Source organism: Cyprinus carpio, chromosome A13 (assembly GCF_018340385.1).
Source record: "Cyprinus carpio isolate SPL01 chromosome A13, ASM1834038v1, whole genome shotgun sequence".
NCBI lineage: Eukaryota > Metazoa > Chordata > Actinopteri > Cypriniformes > Cyprinidae > Cyprinus > Cyprinus carpio.
The window spans coordinates 25,900,057-25,924,698 of record NC_056584.1 but is presented as its reverse complement, the minus strand read 5'-3'; the positions used below and the strand labels follow the sequence as shown (position 1 = coordinate 25,924,698).

At 33.7% G+C, this 24,642-nt stretch overlaps 2 protein-coding genes across 3 annotated transcripts in view; both read right to left on the bottom strand.

Moving 5' to 3' along the window:
* Positions 1–2,627: 2,627 nt before the first annotated feature.
* Positions 2,628–15,757, bottom strand: tmem87b (transmembrane protein 87B). Its single transcript, XM_019071512.2, has 20 exons — positions 15,552–15,757; positions 13,034–13,094; positions 11,669–11,760; positions 11,450–11,584; positions 10,651–10,707; positions 10,511–10,564; positions 10,324–10,417; positions 10,171–10,232; positions 9,175–9,358; positions 8,268–8,367; positions 7,459–7,552; positions 6,712–6,783; positions 5,492–5,600; positions 5,355–5,413; positions 5,167–5,270; positions 5,003–5,076; positions 4,833–4,903; positions 4,082–4,134; positions 3,947–3,977; positions 2,628–3,366 (listed from the first exon to the last, which is right to left on the bottom strand). The coding sequence occupies exons 1-20, from the start codon at positions 15,687–15,689 to the stop codon at positions 3,325–3,327; spliced, it is 1,686 nt and encodes a 561-aa protein (XP_018927057.2). The 5' UTR covers positions 15,690–15,757; the 3' UTR covers positions 2,628–3,324.
* Positions 15,758–19,022: 3,265 nt separating this feature from the next.
* mertka (c-mer proto-oncogene tyrosine kinase a) overlaps positions 19,023–24,642 on the bottom strand; it is a 29,647-nt gene continuing 24,027 nt past the window's right edge. For both annotated transcript variants that reach the window (XM_042769513.1, XM_042769514.1), the window contains exons 11-19: positions 23,834–23,922; positions 23,641–23,736; positions 23,481–23,561; positions 22,434–22,526; positions 22,171–22,289; positions 21,968–22,077; positions 21,091–21,250; positions 20,303–20,439; positions 19,023–19,571 (exon numbers count right to left, since the gene is read on the bottom strand). In XM_042769513.1, coding sequence (XP_042625447.1) covers positions 19,118–19,571; positions 20,303–20,439; positions 21,091–21,250; positions 21,968–22,077; positions 22,171–22,289; positions 22,434–22,526; positions 23,481–23,561; positions 23,641–23,736; positions 23,834–23,922 — 1,339 coding nt within the window. In that variant the 3' untranslated portion in view covers positions 19,023–19,117. The remainder of the gene's footprint in view (positions 19,572–20,302; positions 20,440–21,090; positions 21,251–21,967; positions 22,078–22,170; positions 22,290–22,433; positions 22,527–23,480; positions 23,562–23,640; positions 23,737–23,833; positions 23,923–24,642) is intronic.

The following is a 24,642-nucleotide window of genomic DNA, read 5'->3' as shown; positions in this document are numbered from 1 at the left end:
ATTTAACTTTCACTACAAGACATTTTGAGGAAAAGAAAGTAACCATTTACATTCTTTGTTCTGGGAAACACTGATGGTCTTCAGAAGTGTTCACACTGCTCTTTTCCATACACTGAAAGCATTTAGTGACTATATATTTCAAGCAATCCATATATATTTATATACAGTATGCATTATTTTCCAAGTCTTCTGACTGAAGCCTTATGATACAGCAGCTCTGTATGAGGAATTTACCGGAATATAATTCCGTAATAGTTTGAGATGCTTGTAAACCCACCTGATGCATTATTCATAATATATTTTGACTAAAGTTTGAGATGATTGTCATGCATCAGTAAAAGCACATGTGTTTGCCATTGGAAAAGTAGATTGTTATCTTGACTCTGTTTAGTTCTGGTCACGGTACGGTTGTGTTTGTTTGTCATGTTCCTTGGTTTAAGACTCAAAGTTCACGGATAAGATGAAAGACTCGCACAGACTTGTGGATGTTTTGTGAGCACTGTTATTGCAGAAACTTTTATAGGTTTTATTGACATTTTGAATATTTGTATTATTATTTATTTATTTCAGTTAAAGTTTTGTAATTTTGTTGAGTGTTTGTCATTTTTTTTTTTTTTTTTAGTTTTTACAATTTTTAAAATTATTTTTAGTTTTTATTCTATTTTTATAAAGGCCCAAGTACCAGAAAGATTGATGAGGAATATTGGTAACACGCTAAATCCTTAGTTTTTTTTATTTTTATTTATTTATTTAGGTATTTCAGTACATCAAGTTACGTGAAAATAACAATAAAACTCTGATGCTGAATTTACTTATTAAACACTTGTATTCAGGAAGGATGCATTAAATTGATCAAAACTCAGAGTAAATGTTACATGTTACAAATCTTGTTTGTAATCTTAGCTATAAGCAGATTGGCTTAAAAGAAAAGATACTACTTCTATTAATAGCTCTACAGACAAATTAGTATTAGTTATAAGGCTATGTAGATGCACAGAACGTTTATGAATCATAAAGAAATGGACAGCATGACATCCGATGAGGTATAAGACAACGTGCTGTACTTACAGTTTAGTTAGGGACGCCCCCTCGTGGCTTTCCTGGACATATAAATGACAGTGAAAGTGAAAAAGTGTGTGGTCTAGTTGAGATTGGTGAGGAGAACGACCTCCATAAATACTATTATCTTTCACAGAACCGACACTTTCATGGTCAGTTGTCTTATCAAACACCTTCAGGACATTGGGAACCCTTTTAAAAACAACATATTTTGACATAACTCACAATGCCTCAGGATTTGGCTTTAATAAAGAGTCTTTATTGCGACCCACATTGTTGAACATGTATGAAACATGGATAAACGTGCATGTAGACAGAAAACAGACGAGACCTGAGCTCTACAGGACATCAAGTGTGCTTTTTGAATAGTGTGAGCTCACATTTGAGGAGGGCCGCTGATTGTTAAGTGAACAGAAAGGCAAAGAAAACCATTGGAAAGAGAAAGAATTTTTATGGAAAAAAACAAAACAGAATGACACATGAAGGACAAGGGCAGCATCATACAAATAAATTAAGCTGCATCACATGACCAAAATAAATCACATTCACTTAAAGTGCGCTTTGCAATAAACACAAATCTGAAGTCATTTGACAATGCATTTCGTTTAGTCTCAAGGAAACAGAAAGACATCTTTCTGAAGTTTAACAGTCTTTCTGTTTACCACGGTTCAGCATGGTACCGCACACATCGTTCTGTTAAGCAGACATGTCACAGAATGTCCAACCGAGACCAGGGAAGAAAAGGCAAAGTGACGATTTCACTGTGATACAGCAAAAAACTCAAGAACAGAAGTGTGTTAAGGCTTCAGTATGCATCTACACAGAGATCCAAGATACATACGCTTTTCCTCAGAAAAAAACAAAACAAAACCAAAAGCAATTTAAAGGAATATTTCACCCAAAAATGAAAAAGACACCCAAATGTTGTTTCAAACCCATAAAACTGTATTTCTTCTAATGAAATTCATGCTACTTCGTTGTTTTTAATTTTAATCTTAAAGTTTGGATCATAAATAAATAAAAAAAATAATTAATAAAATTATTATTTAAAGTCTAGTATAACAACTCATACAATAGTTTTCTGTAAGGAACAGAGCAAAATTAAATGATTACACTGCTCTCAAACCTCATTCACAAAAGTATTCAGATTGCATGTTGTGAGGGGGAAAGCTTTTGGCCAAGAGAGGGTTCAATTTTGCGCTGTTCCTCTCACAAAGCTTTCACATCATTTCAGGAGACTTGGAATATAGTGCAAAAGTGGTATGCACTACTAAATTGTGCTTTAAAACTTCTCTTTTTGTGTTCTACTGTTTCCACCAGAATTATGAGGTTTAAACTCAAAAGTGCAAGATACAAACTCGCATTTCTGAGAAGTTCAACTTGTGAGATATAAACTGCAACTGAAAGAAAAAAAAGTCAGAATTGCAAGATGTAAACCCGTTATTGCTTAAAACAAAATGTCAGAAATCTGGGTTTATATCTTGCAATTCTGACTTTTTCTTTTCTCGGAAATGCAAGAAAAAAATGTAAAATAAAAAGATGCAATTATGCTTTTTTATTTTATTGATTTATTTTTTACTCTTGTGGCCAAACAGGCTTCAGTATTAACAGCATGTGGGTTTGAGACGACATGAGGGGGATTAAATAACAACAATTTTGATTTTGGGGTGAACTTTCCTTGAGCTGGGCTCTCTACAATACAAACAACTTCAAATTATTCAGAATATATAATTACTCAATCTGCCATCTTTAAATGACTCCCTGCACAAACAAACACAAATCCGACACACCAACAGACATTCTACTATTCACATGATCATGTGCTGAAATCAGAGACAAAACGTTTGAAATAACACTTTATATACAGCCAAAGACTAACTTACTGAAACGGAGAAGACACTTTGGTCAACTTGAAGCTCCTAATCGACGTTTAACCCATTTAAATACTTGCTCACAATTTTTTCAGGTATGTCATCACAAAAGTTTATAAACATAGACCGTCGTCTCTTTATACAGACTGATGATGACGAAGTCTTCTGGACGTTTAAACAGTTCAGGAAAAAAAGAGAGAGGTAACACCTCAACGAAGTTCATACTGCGTCTAGATCAGCTAGGATTCGTCCACCTCTTCAGCACGATTCCTTCAATTCACCTAAAAGCTGCCACCCAACTGGACCAAAGGAAGGAAACACTCTCCGGTGAGAGTCAGATGCCAGTTTCGGTTGATCTCTGGAGGTCTGCTTCAGCTGAAGCTCTTTCTCAACCTCACTCCATTTTAGACATCTCATACTTGGTGGTCATGATCTCCTGTGTGAGAATCAGGCATGAATTCATTCATGTATGTATGACCGGTGACGCAAGTCTTCCAAAACACTGGAAACTAGACAGTGTTATTTTAGTGCCACTAGATCCTTAATATCACTAGATACTACACTGATGATTTTATTAATATTTTAAAATGATTTTCTATTTTTCTATTCATTTTAATGTTGAAGTTTTAGTAATTTTGTTATGTCATTTTAGTTTTTTCTATATTTATAAAGAGTTTTACTACTCGATTATTTTAATACGGCAAGTTAAATTAAATGAAAATGAAAAATGTTGCAATTTTAACTAGCTGAAAAAAAAAAAAAAAAAGTTTAATTTTTGTTTATGTATTGGAAGTTAACAATTATTTTATTTTATTTCAAGTAACAAAAATGTGTTATTTTATGGCTTTCATATTTGTTACTATAAGAACCCTGGAACTGGATCAGATTTTTTTTATTTTTTTTTCACCCCATGTGTACCATTCGAGAAGAAGAAAACAGTTAAGAAAAACTAAAAGACTAAAACTTAAAGATACAGCAAAACAATACTATGATAGAAATAAAGTGAATCTGCATACCTCATCTGAGTCGAGAAGAACTGGAAGAGCTCTGAAAATACAAGTGAATAATTACAAATCCACATGGGAAGCTTTTTTCTTGTAAACAGAAGAGGGAGTATGTATGTATGTTTTTGTCAAACAGAAATGACCTACACATCAGACAGAGAGGTAGGAATATTCTCCTCCACCCACTTCAAATCTTCATCCTGAAACAATACAATATTTGATTATATTATGTTGCATTTTATTGTATAATATTTATAACGTTTATTGATGTTTACTACTTTATTTCTTGAAGATGCTTAATTTTAATAATATTTTACATTATATTATAAAACAAAAAAATTTATAATAATTGGGTCTATGATCTTTATCATGTTTTTTATTAAGTCTCTTCTGCTCAACAAGGCTGCATTTACTTGATCAAATATACAGTAAAAACAGGAATATTGTGAAATATTATTTCAATTTAAAACAATTGTTTTCTATGATGATTTTAAAATGTAATTTATTCCTGTGATGCAAAGCTGTATTTTCAGCATCATTACTCCAGTTTTCAGTGTCACATGATCTTCAGAAATCATTCTAATATGGATTCGCTGCTCAAGAAACATTACTTGTTGTTATCAATGTTAAAAACAGTGCTACATATTTTTGTGAAAATCTCTTCACATATTTTCAGGATTCTCTGATAAACAAGGTAAGAAAAAAACAATTTATTTAAAATATAAATCTTTTGTAACATTACAAAGGTTTTTATTGTCACTTCTGATCATTTTTAATTTGTCCTTGCAATAAAAATAATTTCTTTAAAAAAAGTGAACGTTTTAAAATCATAAGAACAGTTTAAATATAAAAAAAACAACAACTATATGGGACAGTTTATTTAGATGTTCACGCTGACCGGATTAGCTGCTGCAGGCTTCACCGTTCCATTGGTTTCTGTCTTAGCTGCCCTCAACTTTATCCCATCAGCTGAGGATGAGAGTGCATATTAATTAATTAATTAATTAACACCATAATCAGCTTACAGTGAAAACCTCAGACATACAGACACAAAAAAGTGCAACTGACCGATGTTTGCAGACACCAGGAACTCTTCAATCTCCTCATCATCCGAGTCATCAATGAGCGGCATGAACGCATACCTACACACAGAGCACATGGATGCGGTCAGGACGCCGCTTCAGAAGAAACACTAGGACTCGGAACAGAGATGATCTCTTCAGAACGCTTGCCTTTGGTTATTGGCAGACGGCCTCCACAGAAACATGATGACCAGCAGAATGATGGAGAAGAGGAACCTCCAGAAAGCATCATCCACCCACAGCTCCATCCAGTCCTGCTCAGAAACACACATGAACCAGTTTGAAATCTTCTGGTTCTGCTCCAATCAGAGCAGAGCTGTGACCTCACTGATACTCACCGCCTGACAGTCTGCTAACCGGAACTTCTTCGTTGTCCAAACCATGAAAATAATGGAGGCTGAAACAGGCCAAATACTGTATCAGTCACCTTAATTGGGTTTGATTATTTCAGCGATATTCCATGCTTGATACTCACCGAGAACAGCAAAGATGAGCGTGTTGGTGAAGTGTCTGTACAAAGACAACTTCACTGGGTTTCTTCTGAGTTTCAGAGTCTTAATGGTTTGTGCCAGACTGACAAATATGTGAGATATAGTCAAGGAGCCGAGTCACTGACTTACAGGAACATAAGACTAGGGATATTATGATTTATTATTAATCTAATAATTCCTATGTGGCGTGCTGTCAATTATCACAGTCCAAAAAATAAATAACATGAGACCTAAATATGCTAAAATAGACTTGGAATGAGCAGAGATGTGAATTTGATATGCTAAAATAGACTTGGAATGAGCAGACTGGACTACAGAATAATGTTGATAATATGCAACTATCACACTGTTTCAGCTATTATATTATGATATGCATATTATTTATGAATTAGTTATTCCGTTCAAAAGTTTGGTATCGGTAAGATTTTTAAAATGTTTCTGAAAGAAATCTCTTCCGCTCACCGAGGCTGCATTTATTTGATCAAAAATTCAGTAAAAACAGTAACATTATGAAATATTCCAATTTTTAATAACTGTTTGCGATCTGAATTTATTGTAAAATGTAATTTATTTCTGTGATGCGCAGCTGAATTTTCAGCATCATTACTCCAGTTTCAGTGTCACATGATCTTCAGAAATCATTCTAATATACTGATTTGCTGCTCAAGAAACACTTCAGATTATTATCAATATTGAAAACAGTTGAGCTGCTTGATATTTTTGATTCGTTTTTTTAATCAGGCTTCTTTTATGAATAGAAAATTCAAAAAAAGAGCATTTGTTTGAAATAGAAATCTTTTGTAATATTATAAATGTCTTTACTGTCACTTTTACATTTGATGCATTTAATGCATCCCTGCTGAATAATAAAAAAAAAATTCTTTAAAAAAATCTTACTTGACCCCAGACTTTAGAAGAGTAGCATATTTGCAGTGCTAAAACGCACCATCTTCCATTATATGGATATTTACAGTAAACGCATGTTGAAACTGTATATAGTATTTAACAGCATTGCACACGCGCATAACATAATTCTGAAAATAAACCATAATATTCTTTGTAGCATCATGCTTAATAAGAAAGTCTAACTGGCAAATAAGAAAATTAAAACTCCATTAATAAGGCATCATGCAGGAATAAAATACAGCTCAATAGACAGATTGCGCAGGGGTAAAGACACAAACACGGCTTCCTAAAAGGATATCCACCAACACAGAGAGGAGTCAAGCAGAGCCAGGGGAATGTTGGCTAGCAGGGCCAGGTCAGAGTCTTTAGCCTGAGGGAGATGCACAGAGGCGGGAAAAATAAGGAATAGGAAACAGTAGGTACAATGAAACTAAAATAACACTAAAAGGAATAAGAACCTTCCAATGCTTCTCAACTACATGGTTATAGAGTGCAAATAATTCACATTTGTAAAAGACTAAATTAGTTACCGTATATTAAAGGAACAGTTCACCCAAAAATGAAAACTGTGTCAAGAATGAAGAATGTTGACAAACCGAACAGTTTTGGTTCCCACTGACTTCAAAATACAATGGAAGTCAATGGGAATAGAAACCAGCATTGATCACCAGCATTCTTCAAAATATCTTCTATGTTCAACAGAACAAAGAAAGTCGACATGAAGGTGAGAAAATGACGACAGAACTTAGATGAATTATCCCTTTAAAACCCAGTCGGGATAATTCTGTTAATTAAATGAATTCTTCATAATCGAACACCCTCAATAAGCTCATCAGAAGGATATGAACCAGATAGCAGAAGAATCAAACACAGCTAGTATAACGTATGTGACGAGGGCTGGTCCATTATCTCGACCTACAGATCAACAACAATCACACTCATAAGTCACAGTTATTAGACAAGAATTGATGTTTATATTGAGCAACTGCATTATAAAAATAAAAATAAAAACACAGTTTAAAAAGCTCCAGGATGTCAGCTTTACCCCAGTGATCCTCAGAACGCCCTCAATTGCAGCAAATGCGAAGTAAAGCACACCCAGACCCACCACTCTGTGCATGACGGTGCCTAAACGCGGCCTGAGAAAACACAAAAACATCATCAAAACATCTCATGCTGTCTAAAATAACTTACAGGAATACCTGCTGAAAATCTGCTCACCCTCAGGCCACACAAGATGTACATGAGTTTGTTTCTTCATCGGAAAAGCATTTCATAACTATAGCATTACGTCACTTTAAACTCTCACTTCTGGCAAAAAATACAAGTCCATAATTCTTAAAAACGCTTCCTCCAGTGAAAAACTCCATCCCCTGTTGTTCTCTTACATCAAAATCTGCCAACATAAGCTGTTTTGACTTGTGAATGGTGCTTGATCTGTGAAGATTTCTCTCCTGATTTCTTTTCACTGGAAAAAGCAATATTATGGATCGGGGATTCACATTTTAGTCGGATGCAGCAGTTTGAAGTTAAAAACATCTTAATGATGGTTTATTTCCTTACAAACATGCAGCTTTTCACTTCACAAGACATTTTTTTTTGTTGTGGAGTTGTGTGTTTTTATTTTGATGTTTTTATCAGCTTTTTGGATTCTCATTCTGACGGCACCCATTCACTGCAGAGGATCCATTGGTGAGCAAGTGATGCAATGCTACATTTCTCTAAATCTGATGAAGAAACAAACTCATCTACATCTTGGATGACCTGAGAGTGAGAACATTTTCTGCAAAACTTCATTTTTTCCTATTCCTTTAATGATCCTGAAACCTGTCAAAAAATGCTTTCATCGCTCACTTGACAATGCCGTAGCCCAGACTGACGATGATGACAAGCAAACGAGCCAGAGTCCTCTTCAGAGCAGAGATGAGCTCGGCAAAGATCAGCAGACCCTGAGCTGGAGAGACGACAGAGAATAAACTATTAAACATTTGGACTCCTATTGATTGCAGCTTGTTTTGCAGTAAAAGCCAGTGTGATGCTTGATGCAGATTAATTAAAATAACTAAATATCATAATGTCAGATGACAAAATATTGATCTAGATGTCATTTATTTTAATTAATAAAATAATACATCTTGTGTTGAAACTGAAAGCAAAAGTATTGTGTGCTTTAGTGTCATTAGTGAAGCATGTTTATAGTCACGAAGACCAGGGTAATTATCGATGACTAAAAATATTGTTAACTGAAATAAAGCTGATATTAAATAAAATATAAATATTAGATGGAAAAAACTAAATGAAACAAACTGAAATAAACAGAAGCACAAAAATTACTTACTGGAAATTAATAAAAACTAAAATAAAAAAATATTTTATATATATTCAGGTTGGTATTAATATTTAAAAAGAACAAGAACTAATAAAACAAATTACTTAAAATTTATTAAATAAAATGAAAACTGAAAATATAAAACCATAAAAGCTAATTCAAAATATTAATGAAAACTATAATAGCTTTTAAATAATACCAAAGACTGAAGACTGGAGTAATGTCTGCTGAAAATTCAAATTAACATATATTCAAGTAGAAAATTGTATTTCACAATATTAGTGTATTTTTTTTTTATCAAATAAATGCAACATATGCACTAAAAATACAAAAAGATCATAGATGATACAATTTTAAGTTAATTGTGTGTAATTGTTTGTTTGTTTTTTGTAGGTGTAACAAGTTGAAATAAAAGAGTGTATTTTGACTAACATGCAGAGCCCACGTTGTTAGTGTTCTGATATTCAGCACAGAAGACGGCCTTCTCTATCATGCCCAGGAATATGACTCCTGCAATCCAGAACTGGATCCTCAGCAGGTCTTTCCAGTAGCAGGACGCCCAGACGAACCACAGAAGAGCGTACAGGATGTACACCACACACATCACCATGTAGAACTGAAGAAAAGAGAGGGAGAGACACAATAAATCATGCAAAAATAAATACATAAAATGTTTTTTATTTATATAAATAAAGGTCTAAAAATAGGCATCACTAATGCAAAATACAATATCTTATTTCTTTATATGTGACCCTGGACCACAAAACCAGGCATATGGGTCAATTTCTCAAAATTTAGATTTATACATCATTTGAAAGTTGAATAAATAAGCTTTCCATTGATGTATGGTTTATTGGGACAGGACAACATTTGGTCGAGATACAACTATTTGAAAATCTGGAATCTGAGGGTGCAAAAAAATCTAAATATTGAGAAAATCACCTTTAAAGTTGTCCAAACGAAGTTCTTAGCAATGCATATTACTAATCAAAAATTAGGTTTTGATATATTTATGGTAGGAAATGTACAAAATATCTTCATGGAACATGATCTTTACTTAATTATCCTAATGATTTTTGGCATAAAAGAAAAATCGATGATTTTGACCCATACAATGTTTATTTGGCTATTGCTACAAATATACCCCAGCGACTTAAGACTGCTTTTGTGCTCCAGGGTCACACACACACACATATTTAAACATACATATACATATACATATATATATACATATATACATATATATATATATATATATATATATATATACGCACACACACATAGACTTACTATTTAATACAATACATGTATAAATGCAATAATCAAAAATGTTACTATCCATATTTTCTAAAATTATTTACCCACTGATTTTCTCTAAACTTTTCCACAGAACCTCTAGCACTCCCTTGAGGCATCTAAACTACTCACGATCATGAGAGGCCATTCGGTGACAGAGAGATAGCCGTGGGTTCCCTTCATCACAACACTGACTGAAACACACAATTTAGATAAGACAGCATGAGATAAGATCAGAAACAGCTACATATTCAGACATCTATGATAAGAGCAGATAAGGCCTACAGGTTAAATTCCAGTTGACATCCTGTTTGCTTGAATTGATGTGAACTACCAGCAGGTAGGGCCCGTCCCTCCAGGTCGTAGCAATCACATGATCTTTCCAACAAAGAAATTATGCGCATTACTCAACAAACCCTCAATCTATTGCTGTTGCCAAATCCTCCGTATATTATGTCCCAGAATGTCTCACCTTTGCTCTATATGAACCAGTCTCAGCAACAGAAGAACTTGTGAAGCTGCCATCCTTTTTTTAAAAAACAAAGAAAATATATATTGCTCTGTTTGAGACGAAGTAGCTTTTGAAACAGGAACTTCAGTTAACAGTTCTACCTGTAACTCGCTTTCCACTTGAGCCGGTCGCACTGTTTTCAGCTCTGCTTTTGATTTCTGCAGATAAATATGAAATAGACAACATTAAAAAAGGCAAGTGACACTGAATCTCTTAGGATGCAATTCCGAAATAACGATTAACATCAGCCGATTGTCAGGAACTTGAGGAAGAGGTTGAAAACATGACACTTGTATGAGATTTTTGAGATCTATTAATGCAAGCATACATAATGTTAGCATTTGTTGAATTACCTTTAATTACTGAATCATTTTAAGAAATTTAATTTTGTCTGGAAATGCAGACAATGTGAGAATGAGACTTCTCACACTGTGGTAATGAGGGGGAAATGTGCTTATAAAATGTGTTTGGCATATTTTATAAAAAATAAAATAAAATAGTAATAGCATTTGTTAATGCAAAATACAATTGTGTCTTTTTTATTTGACGGAAAAATAAATATACATAAATATAAATATTAGACGATAAAAATATGAACTTTGCCTTGGCAACTAACTGAAATAAAATAAGTTTAAGTACTTTAATAAAACAGAAATAAAAATACATTTACACTAAATAGAAAAAATGACAAAAGCACATGACTAAAGTTAAACTTAAATTAAAACTAAAAGACATTTAAAGCTTATTAAAAATATTGATAAATGCTATAATTGTTTATAAATGCTATAAAAAAAAACAACAATCTTGATTAACTTATTTTTCTCAATAAAGGTGGCATAAATGGGTTTAACTGAATATAGGGCAAACACTACTGACTGAAATCAAGCAGTGTGAACATACATTGAGCATGGGGAAGACGTGCATGTCACTGCGGCAGGATAATTCCCTGTATTTGTGCTGAATATACTGTCCGGGTCCGAGAGGGTTCGGGTCCAGACTCTCACCTCGACTCAGGGGCGTCTTTTCATACATCTCCTGAGCGAGAAAATGAACAAATGATAAACACTCAAAGAAGATCCCACACATGCTGTAAGGATTTCAGAGGCAGCTGCCACTCACTTCAATATTGTTGTACTCATTGTGACAGGGGTAATATTTCAGAAACCACTGAATGGAGAACATCACTTCCTCAGGACAACCGAACGATGCCACTGCAAAGAGAAAAGAGATCCTTACGTGACTGTGCAATCAATACAGGACATGTATTTATTAAAGAAGTAGTTCAACTAAAATGAAAATTTGCTGAAAATGTACTCACCCTCAGCCCATCCAAGTTTTTTTCTTCATCAGATTTGGAGAAATGTGTCATTGCATCACTTGCTCACCAATGGATCCTCTGCAGTGAATGGGTGCCGTCAGAATGAGAGTCCAAACAGCTGATAAAAAAAATCATAATAATCCACACCACTCCAGTTTTTAACTTCAAATCTTTGCTTCCTCTTATGGACTCGTATTCTGGCCAAAAGCAATGATCTGAAGTTAAAGGCATAGTTCACCCAAAAATTAAAATTGTGTCATTAATTACTCACACTTGTATCATTCCAAATCCATAAGAGCTCCTGCATAGACAGCAATGGAACTGACAAGTTCAAGGCCCAGAAAGGCAGTAAGGACATTGTTAAAATTGTCCATGTGACATCAGTGGTTTAACCCGAATTCTACGAAGCTACAAGAATACTTTTTGTGCTCAAAGAAAACAAAAATAATGACTTCGACAGTTCTTCTCTTCTGTGTCAGTCTTCGCCGTGCGTTCGCGACACATGCGTGTGATGCTGCTGATGCAGGAGCCGGCGATCTGATGTAGAACACGCATGTGCTGCGGCTTGTTTACGAGCATAAACAAGCATATGTTGTGCTACTGTTGTGAATGGCAGCAGAGAGTGACAAGGAAGAGAAGAAAATGTTAGTCACTATTTTTGTTTTCTTTGTGCACAAAAAGTATTCTAACTTCATAAAATTATGGTTGAACCACTGATGGACTATTTTAACAATGTCCTTACTATCTTTCTGGGCCTTGAATGTGTCAGTTCCATTGCTGTCTATGCAGGGTCAGAAAGCTCTCGGATTTCACCAAAAATATCTTAATTTGTGTTCCAAAGATAAACAAAGGTATTCTGGGTTTGGAATTTGGTGTGGGTGAGTAAGACATGAGGGTGTTTTATTTTTTGGGTTATTTTTGTTTTTGGTTTGGATTTGCCTTTGGTTGTTGTGATGTTTTTATCAGCTGTTTGGACTCTCATTCTGACGGCACCCATTCACTGCAGAGCAAGTGATGCAATGCTACATTTCTCCAAATCTGTTCCCATGAAGAAACAAACTCTTGGATGGCTTGAGGGTGAGTAAACGTTCAAAAAAGTTAAATTTTTAAGTGAACTACTCCTTTTAAGCATTATCTTCAGTCTATGCAGAATTAACATCAGGCACCTCTTAGTTGAATGTCAGTATTCTTATACATGGCTTTTCTTAACAACAAAGGTCTTGATGTCTGCGAAAGAGAAGAAAACACAATGTCAAATTCTTTATACGGTTTTCCCCCAGAAAGTACTCAGCAGTAAAACAGCCTAGTGCAATATGGCATTGTCTTACAGTGGCAGCCACTAGAAACCTCAGTGGAAAAATTAGACAGGCTTTTAAATATTTGATAAGACCTGGTCACAAACTTTAAGCAGATCATATTGACAATCAAAAGTGACCGCATCACAGCAAGATGCCAAAAAAATACTGAGTAAAATCCTCAGTTTGCATATTAAAGTGCAGCAATAGGCTACATTTATTGCTACTACACTATTAAACGCCTCCTCCTTCTGTCATACAACAAATAGTAACAGATGTTCTTTGTTTTCTCAACACCTTTGTACTTTGTGTTTATATGCATTTATTATTTATATGTGTAAAAGACGAGACATCCCATATTGCATCAAATTAAATTTACAGAAGTGATTATGTGTATATGTGTAGAAGTCGAGACATGCATTAATTCATATATAGCTGTTCAAAGGTTTGGGATCTGTAAGATTTAAAATACTATAAAATATAATTTATTCTTGTGATGCAAAGCTGAATTTTCAGCATCATACTCCAGTCTTCAGTGTCACATGATCCTTCCGAAATTATTCTTAAAGGCTGATTTATTACCAGTGTTGGAAACAGTTTTGCTGCTTAATATTTTTTTTGGGAACCTGTGATACTTTTTTCAGGATTCTTTGATGAATAAAAAGTTTAAAAAGACCAGCATGTACTCAAAATAGATTACACTACCATTCAAAAGGGTCAGTATATTTTTTCTTTTTTTTTTGAAAGAAATGAATGCTTTTATTCAGCAAGGAAGTATTTAATTGATACAAGTGATAATAAAGACTTATATTGTTAGAATAGATTTCTACACACACACACACACGCACACACGCACACATTTTTGTATGTAATCATTTTATATATATATATATATATATATATATATATATATATCACACACACACATATATATATATATATATATATATAAAGAAAGAAAGAAATTATATTAAATGCAAGTACAGTGACTAATGTTTCAAATAACTTTTGTGAAAATAATATGTCAAATAATCTGTGAAATAATGTTCCATGGTCATTCAGAATAGGATACATTTATGCAAAAAAGAAACAACATTCTGAGCTGTAGGCTACTTATTAAAACATATAAAATAAAAAAACTATTAGTTTGAAGAATAGTGCAACGATTGGTAAACATTTCAAATGACGATTAATAAGTATTTTGTGGGCTGCTAGACTTTGATTTCTTTTAATTATTCTTGTTCTAAATATGCCTGACAAGATTTTTTGTTATACTTTTTCTATGTAGGTTTGTAAGTATTTTTTGGTCTGATAAGATTTGAATACGCCTGTTAAACTTTTATATGCTTGAAAACCAACTTTCAACTTTGACACACACACACACACGGGTCAAATACGTTAAGATGTCCGCATCAAAATAAATTTACAAAATTAATTTTATGCCCATAGAAAGCACATTAAATGTAAGTTAACTGTCTACTTTTAAGGTTTCAAATACGTTTTTGGAGAATAAAATGTCAAAAAATTTGGTTGAAATAATGTTACATCATCATTCAGTGTAACAATATTTATGCAAAAATTCAAACAACATGCTTATTCTGACGTGTACATATTAAAATATCTAAAAGAATAAGGGAGCATATTAAATCTTATTGTTTTTTAAATGAGTAAAAATTGTTACTGACAAATTGGGCAAAACCTAAGATAGTGGCAAATTTTGAAAACAGCTAATTAGTATTTGGGATGAAAGTAATTAGTCTTTTAATGTGTCATAAATTGATTTTTGCTGTAAACATGCCTGACAAGATTGTTACACTGAATAACAATTTAGTGTGTCTCTTCTGTAAATCAGGGGAAAATGCATGATATTTATTTTTTGCTCAGAAAAACAAAAACAAAATTGCAATTAAATTAAACAGAAAAAAAGCAGTATTACACTTGTTTTATGCTTAAAACCTTTTTTGTCTTTAACCCACACACACCTTTCATCACAGCAGCGCAATACATACATGTTGTAAAAAATAAAACCATTTGATTCTGACAGTATTATTAAACATCATCTCTCATTATCGCAGATCCCTTCGTGCAAGTAAAATAAAAGACAGTCTTGTGTTTTGTAGAACTGCAGCATTAAGCACTGAGCTACCGTTAGTCTTCATGTAAACACAGCGTTTTTAACCGTGTTTTATCATTTTAATAACTCCGACAGCTGTCTCATAACGTGTTATCGATCTGTCTCTAATATCTAGAGGTTGTCTTAATAACAATGCCCTAAAACATCACATAATCCGTTAACTAAAGACACCCTGGTATCTAATGCTAGCTGTTAGCATTTAGACTCGTCGCTCGTTTTCATTCATTTATAATCAAAAACACCTTCCAGACTCACATTACGCACTGTAATAGTCCACAGGCCCATCTCTGGAGCGGCGTTAACTCCATTTAAAGACGAAGCTGTGAAGAGAAATGGGATAAAACAGAGCAAACGGCCTCTGATCCATAACCACCTGCGGCTACTCTCGGCCATGTTGGTTAGTGTCCAGTCTACGGTCCAGAGACGCTCGCGCGGACACACGCACCTATGCGCGTGACACGACACGTCATGCCGTCAAAAACCGTATCGTGCGCGTATTTATTAATTTTACATTTTTTTTTTTTACTTGAAAAATGGTTGAACATTACAATTAATTTAACTATCAAATCCACATACACAAAAAAGAAGAACAATCTTAATATGTAAGACAGCATTTAAGAGAGAAAAAAAAAAAACTAAAATACAAATAGCCTAAATAAATAAAAACACATATATATATAAACAGCTAAAAAATAGTTCAAATTATCTTCCTTCTTCCTTAGGACAAAAACAAGTTACAGTGGGGGAACTATAGCCTACCCACAACAATATATCATTCTTTTTGTTATTAATTTGCATTAGAGACTCTTTCAAAGATTTATTTCTAATAAAAATAAATCACATTTTGGTAGGCATTTCGCAATTTTTTGTTTATGACTGTCGTATTTACCTTGCAAAATGTAAAAGCTAACGACATAATCATTTTGCTTTTGTGTGAATGAGTGCAACAAACAAACAAACAAACATCTTTTAAAGGGAGCATGCGATTAACATTTCTTGAACAAATAAAAAGGCGCTAACATCAGACCGAAATCTAAAATTATAAAACAAATGAGACGAGTCTTCCTCCATATCCTCATGTGCGTTACAGAAAATGCAATTATTGTCAAAGTCCATGAATTTAGAAAGAGCTACTTTGAAGTCTTTTGAAGTATTTTGAGCTCGTGCGCATACAGTACAAAAGTCAATAGGGAAAGAAATTATAGATCAATATTTCTATGAAATATGAGATATTCTTGTGCCAAATATTGCCAAGTTATTACTCCCATTATAACACTTCTTTTTTCATTACGGTTTGCCACAAGAACACATTAATACCGAAATTAGATGCAGTGTATAAATACATTGAATAAAATGGGACATTTTACACATTGCATAAAGTAAAATAGTATATCATTCTGTTTTATCTTTCATAACACAGGCTAGTTGAGAATCTTCTTTGTACAAAGTTTGGTCAAAAATAGTCTGAAACCTAAAAACTGAGGGGTTCATGAAAAAAAAAAAAATTTGTTTTTGCCTATAATGCCTTTTATGTCTATATATATATATATATATATATATATATTTTTTTTTTCCTTCTCTCTCTCTACATTAGTTTCTTAGGCTCCAACCAATGTAATTACATAAAAAAACATAAAAATTGTTGTCTCTTTGAGCTGGAAAAGTAAGAGACTGTCTAAAAAGTGTGTGTGTTTTTTTTATTATTATTTGTTTGTCAGCTGCAGGAGAAGGAAATAACTTTAGGCAGTTATAAATATATATTTTTTAATTATTTTACCTTGATTTATTTAATATTGTAATGCCTGTAAATAATAATGTTTATATATCATTTAATTTATTTAGAAATTAACTAATTGCTTTTAAACAGGGTTGAACCGGAGATAGTAATTTCACCTTATAACTTCAATGTCTTTTTAATGGTTATGCAGGTTGCCTCATAATTTTGGTATTTGTTATATCTACCGAATTCACTTGACTTTGTAATGCTACAGCAGCATATAGAGATACATAAGAACATCACTAGTCCAGCCTCAGAGCCCGATGTAAGCAGCGGTATTAAAAAAAAAAACTCTAAGGGGAGGGGGAAGCGTCAAGAAGTGATAGAATCAGAGCACGGTTTAGAACAGGGATGCTTCTCATCCAACACCTTCCCAAAATCTGCTCTTTTCCTCTTGGCTCCTAGAGGGAGAAGAGTGACCAAGCTACTCTTCTGATCCTGCCTATAATACTCAGATCACACTGAAATCATAAGTGAACAAAATTAATAAATGCCTCATTCTGACTATTACTAGACCAAGTTAACATTTATGGCAGCACTTCAAAGCAAACTTTATTTTGTCAGCAGTATTTAATAAGATATTGATATAATGGCAGTAATTAATTGCACATTCTCAATCTCAAATGAATGCAGATATCACTACTGTACCTCAAATCAAAAGCTACAGTAATAAAAATACTTCATGTTTAAACACTCCTCTAAAGATTCAGAGATTCTTCATGTCAGTTTAACTTCTAAGATAAAAATATTTAAAAACACTATTTAAGAAAAACAGCTCGTTTATATTTACAAAATGCATTTCTAATATACAAATTGGATTCTATGCAAAAACAAAGTTCACGAAATGCTTAAAAATCCCAATTTAGCTTAATTTTATAACTCCTGAAGACAATTACATTATATTACATAACAGTCTCTTCATCACTTAAGAAAAATACAGGGCTTGTTTTAAAACATTTGTAGCATCACAGTTTTGCGGTCTGTATGTCATCATGCATTAAGGGCGAGACAACACCATTGTAAAGCTTTCAGACAGGGTCCACCAGGCGAGTTTAGGGTCCATCGTGTTTCTGTGCACTGTGAAATATGTGAGGTCAAACATGCAACAAGGTTTTTTCACACTGCACTCAATTTGACATGTTGCATGAGATGGAATCAGACATTTGTTGTCATAGCTATTCACAGACACTACAGTTCAAACATTTGGAGTCGGTAGGATTTTTAAATGATTTTGAAAGCGTTCTCTTATGCTCCTCTAGGCTGCATTTACTTGACCAAAAATACAGTAATATAGTGAAATATTATTACATAATGATTACATGAATGTAATACTCTGCAGTGAATGGGTGCCGTCAGAATGGGAGTCCAAACAGCTGATAAAAACATCACAATAATCCACAAGTAATTCATAAACAGCATGTCTGTAATTAACAGATCCATAAATATGTTTTTAACTTTAAACCATTGCTTATTTCTAAAATAGAGTTCATAATCCAAAATATTGCTTTCTCCAGTAAAATGGTTGTCTTGTCTGAATCAGGAGAGAAATACGTACAGATCAAGCACTGTTTACAAGACAAAACAGATCTAAATAAATATGCCTTAATGATTTATTTGTTTGTTTCTTTCTTGCAGATTTTCGGTTTTTAGGTTATTAAGTGATTGATTGGATTGGTTTGTTTTGTTTTTTTTTTGTTTTTTTAGCTGTTTGGACTCTCGATCTGACGGCACCCATTCACTGCAGAGGATTCATTGGTGAGCAAGTGATGGAATGCTACATTTCTCCAAATCTGATGAAGAAACAAACTCATCTACATCTTCGATGGCCTGAAGGTGGGTGAATTTTCAACAAATTTTCATTTTTGGGTGAACTATTCCTTAAACTCAACCAATGGTGTGAGTTTGGCACTGTTTGTCCAACAATGGCAGATGGGTGTTCAAGAACCCTATTTAAATAAAATCATTATTTATTCAGTTTTTTGACAAAATATACTTCAGTTGGATACCACAAAAAGTCAATTTTCTGATGCATTTCAACGTCCCATCAGAGCAAACGTGTGGTGTCACTAGATGTTTGCTGCGTCGCCGTCACGTCCCTCACCGTTTCTTCACTGTCCTGCTCCAAGAGTCTGTGATTCAGTAGTGGCGTATCTACAGTGTCTACAGTGCTTCTCGCTTCATGGTCTCCAGAGGAAATGACCACAACGTACCGGTCGTCCTCTGCGTCTGTGCTCTTGTGAACATCCGCCGTCACTACCGACGTGTCTGTGCTTTGCCGACTACAGGAGGGTGTGGATGTGAGCACAGGGCCCTCCGCCGCCGCCTCGCCGCGTAACTCCTCTTCCTCCTCGGGGAAGCTGGTGTTGATGTAGATGATGTCCTTCTTGCTGGAAACCGTGGGAAGCTTCCCTGCCAGATTCTCCAGCCTCTTCCTAACCTGTGTGAAGTCGGGTCGGTCCACTGGATCAGCGCTCCAGCAGCTTAACATAATGTCATATCTGAAACACAAGAGCACAGGACATGCTATGAGATTCAGATGTACTGTTTAAGTCTGAGCTCTGGCTAGGCCTTGCAAGGACACTGCAAAGCAACAAAATGTGATTATTTTAAAGGGGGGTGATTCTGTTCTATACCCTCTGTGTGGAAGTATCCGCTATACTGTTATAAAGATCTCACTGATTTATATTTTCAGAATTTCATCTTACTTTTTAGCCTTATATCATCATCTGCACCAAATTGCATATTTTTGCCTCTGAATAAAATTGAGCTGTTTTTCCTCCTCAAGTATGAGCTCCATATTCTCAATCTATCATACTATATGAGCCATAAATGCCTGATATATCAAATATGACACAAAACACCATATGCAAACTTTTTTTTTTTTGTTAAGTGTTCAATAAAATGCTCCATTTAAAAAATATATATTTCTTTCACATATCAGGCTTTACTGGGTTAAATTTTTTAAATGAGTTCAATTTACCTGAGATGCAAAATTGCATAACATAAGACTTATTTTCAGAAAATGTATCTTGAGCTAAAAAGGAGGAGCAAATAATTCTATTTTCATAATAGACAACCTTTTCTTGTCTTTAGAATAATGTGCTGGTGAAGTCTTCAGTATAGTAAATAGTAAATAAGAAGTAAATACAGTCACTTTTGATTTCATGTTAACATTTTTGTACAGGATATCCATGCACACTCTCAACACACAGGTTTAAAATGAACTCACAGTTCATCCAGACAGTCATTTGGTTGTTTCAGCCGGTTTCCCTCGAAGAGATAATCATAAATCTCATGGTTTTGTACGCCAGGGTACGGGGTCATTCCTCGAGTGACAATTTCCCACATGGTCACTCCAAATGCCCACTAAAAAGGACATTAAGAGATTATAAACATCAACAACTGTTGTAGACCTTCTGCAAAACAAACCACCAAAAACCCTGACTACAGCTGATGCTGTCTGTGGAATTTTGTACGCTGTCTGCAAGTCATGCTGTCTGTGGAGGTGTGTGCAGTTTGTGCTGTCTTTTTTAGTTATTCTGATAGTTACATTACAGTTGCAAAGTATGAGGTCTAGATTTCCAATAAATGAATGAATGAATGAAAACATATTTTTAATAGAATCTTTTTAAATAAATGTATGAATGAGCGGTACACCCATTTTAATAATAATACTAATAATAAATGTTTCTTGATCTGCAAATCAACATAGAATGATTTCTGAAGGATCATGTGACACTGAAGACTGGAGTAATGATGCTTAAAATTCAGCTTTGATCACAGCAATAAATTACATTTTACAATAGATTCAAAAAGATACCAGTTCTTTTAAATTGAAATAATATTTTAGAAGATTACTGTTTTAACTGTATTTATGATTGAATAAATGCTTGGTGAGCATAAGACCCTTAAAAAAAGAAAAAAAAAGAAAAAAACTTTTGTAGAGACTAAAAACAGAACATCTCATAAATTTGGATAAAACAGAACAATGAAGATGGCTGTGATGAAAGTTCTTACCACATCACTTTTCACCGTGAAGACTCTGTCAGCGAGGCTTTCCACGGCGATCCATTTGACAGGCATCTTGGCAATCCGGCCCTGTCTGTAATAGTCACCACTGTAGATTTTCTTTGACAGGCCAAAATCAGCAACACACACGCTCATGTCATCACGCAACCTGGATGAAAAATAATGTCAATTGTTTAAAACAAACACCAAGATTTCAACGGTTCAAATAAACAGACATAAAACCTCACGCATTTTTAATGTTTTTCAAAAAAAACTCTTATATGCTCACCAAGGCTGCATTTATTTGATTAAAAATCCAGTAAAATCACGAATATTGTGAAATATTATTACAATTTAAAATAACCGCTCACACTTTGAATCTATTTTAAAATGTAATTTATTTCTGTGATCAAAGCTGAATTTTCAGCATCGTCACTTCAGTCTTCAGTGTCACATGATCCTTCAGAAATCATTCTAATATACTGATTTGCAGCTCAAGAAAATTATGATTATTATCAAATCAATGTTGAAAACAATTTTTTAGGGAATCCATGATTCATTTTTCCCCCAGGATTCTTTGATGAATAGAATGTTAAGTTGAAAAGTGTTTTTTTTATTTGGAATTGATTTGTATTATAATGTCTTTACTGTCACTTTTGATCAATTAATGCATCCTTGCTGAATAAAATAATAATTAAAAAAAAACATCTTATGACCCGAAACATTTGATAGTATAGTATAGTATATATTTACTTAATGCCATGTCAGCATCAAAGGATATTTTGCCCAAACTTTTGAACAGAGGTGTGAATAAAATGAAAGACTTGAGTCTGAAATGAAAAATGGCACTACTCTGACTAAGAGACTGTAAGTTCAGGACACATACATGCAGTTGCGTGCTGCCAGGTCCCGGTGGAGGAAGTTTCTGCCGCTGAGATACTCCATTCCTTGAGCGATGTCAATCATGAACTTCACGAGGATCTGCGTAGGGAGATACTGGAAGTACAAAACCACTTCCTATTAGACCGTCACGGTTTGGTTCATGCATGTAGACAAACAGTAATGCTGTTGTTTTTTTTGCCATCTCACCACAGGATCTTCACTGAGACGGGAGCGAAGGAGGAAGCTGTGCAGGTCTCCATACTTCATGAAGGGAAGAATAACCATCGGTTTAGGAAAGTGGCCTGAAACAAGCTCTAAACAAACACCTGTGTGAACAAATCAACATTATAACAAAAGATTAACAATAAGGGATATGCTCTGATATCATTTTTCTGAACATATTATGGATTTGAACATTTCATATGAATATCAGATTGTTTTTATTCTATTTGTTAATGCATGGTTCTTACCCAAGAGTCTGATGACGTTAGGATGGTGAAAATCCTTCATGCAAGCAGCTTCATTCAGAAACTCTTCGATCTCTCTCTGGGAGAAGTTATCCACTGAAAGAGGCAGAAATCAATGATTCATTTCATATCTTTTATTATATTATATCTAGTTACACAGATATTTCATCTAATACACGTTTAGTGCCAGGCTCTTGTAAAGATCTATACAGGTAGCTGTTAGATTAGTTCATGCTACTTGAATCAAATGTTGAATATGTGGCTAATACAGTACCATAAAATCAGCTCTAAAATCACTAAAACAGGAATACTCAAAATCCTAAAACTGTTTCTATCAATATCCAGATTAAAAATGTCCCACCACTGAGTCACAGACGATTGCACAGTTAATATTTATGAAGTAATTTACAGACGCTTTTGTATTTGATGTTGATTTGATTTTAGGGAATGCTTACAATTGGTTATACTGAGAATTAATTTGAAATAATTTATTTAAAATAAGTTATTTATATACATTAATAAGATTCTCTCATAAGTAAAAAATGAAACGTAATCTAAAAAAAATATCTGTGTTCAATTATGGTAATAACTAAAATTTTAATACAAAATATTTTGTAATATGTAAAAAATGTATGGTTTCAATTATGGTAATAACTAAAATTTTAATACATTTTAAAAAATGCAATAAGCTCTGCAATAATAATCCCAAGAGGTTCAAAATAATATAGTAAAAATCGAACAGCTAAGTCTTACTCATTTTCAAAACTCTAAAGACTCATCTTTTCGGCCTGCCACTTACTAAAAATGAATCAAACTGAATAGCACTTGTTATAATTAAATTAAATTAAATTAATTAAATTAATAAAAAATAATAAAATGCATTTTTTTTTTCAAAATAATGTAAAATACTTAAAAATACTTAAAACTTAAATATTTTTAATATAACAACAACAACAATAATACATGTAATACTTTTTAAAATAATATAAAACAACTCATTTTAAATAAAATAATGACTTTAATTTGTGAAACCCAAAAAAGTGGACTCACATTTCATGGTCTTGACGGCAACTTTTTTCGACGTCCCATCGGGTTGTTTAAGATGACCCTCCATCACAGACCCAAACTCACCTGTAAGAGAGACATCAGGTCATTAGCTACATCTGACACGAGCTGCAACACCACACACCACACCAGACTGCGTTCTCACCTTCTCCGAGGACTTTACCGATGGACAGCAGGTTCCTCACGATCATCATATCCTGGAGTTTGCCCTGAAGCTCACTGCTAATGCCCAGACTGGCAACTAAGAGAAAGAAGAAATACTTTAGAATCTAGAACACATACTTTCTTGGAAACTGGACAGAGGCAGTTGATAAAGGCACTGATAATGCTTGACGTACGTGTGATTTCGATGGCTGAGCGGTTGTAGGATCTCTGAGGTCTGTACTCAACATTGGGAATGAGTTTATCGGCAGGTCCAAACAAACACCTGTAGAGGGCGCCAGTGAAATGCATTTATACATAAACAGACCTGACAACCACACAGCAATACAAAAACAAACATGTTACATGTTCATTTAAAGTTACAATTAAATAAATAAAAAAAAAAATTAAGCAAGTTTCATCAAAAACAAACAATGTTACATGTTCATTTAAAGTTACAATTAAATAAAAAAAAAAAAGCCAAAAAGCCTTTCAAAATAAATTCCCTTTAAAAGCTGCCAATGGTGTACTAAGCAAACTTTTTAACGATACTCATAAAAATACAGTTAATGTCTAAATAACTTTGAATTTTTTTTTTGCAAAAAAATAAAAAAAAAAAAAAAAAAAAAAAAATTGGGGGGGCGTGGGGGAACTAGAGCAGTGCATTAAGCTTCAGTGCAATAAAAAAAAAAACTAAAAAAAAACTAATGTCTAACAACAGTCAAAAAAATAAAAAATAAAAAATTAAGTAGCTAATGTATGAAACTTCATGCTGGTCTAATCTGCTCTTTTCAGACTAAACTGGCTCCTAAAATGCAAAAGAAATTAAATGCAGTGTTGAATAGAAGGATTTCTTGTGCATTTATTTTGCCTCCTTTTGAACTGGGATGAAGTAACTATATATTTAAACAACAAAACCTTGTGAATGTTTGCCTTTACCTAGACATTGTCAAGACAGTGGCAAAGGAAACATTTCATTAACCCTGGTTTGACAACATACAAATAC

Excerpts from the sequence above, each read along its gene's own strand:
- tmem87b (XM_019071512.2), bottom strand. The coding sequence starts at position 15,689 with ATGGCCGAGAGTAGCCGCAGGTGGTTATGGATCAGAGGCCGTTTGCTC. Across the intron at positions 13,095-15,551 it reads GGACTATTACAGTGCGTAAT|ACATCAAGACCTTTGTTGTT; the intron begins GTGAGTCTGGAA and ends TCTCTTTCGCAG. Across the intron at positions 6,784-7,458 it reads GCGTTCTGAGGATCACTGGG|GCTAAAGACTCTGACCTGGC; the intron begins GTAAAGCTGACA and ends CATCTCCCTCAG.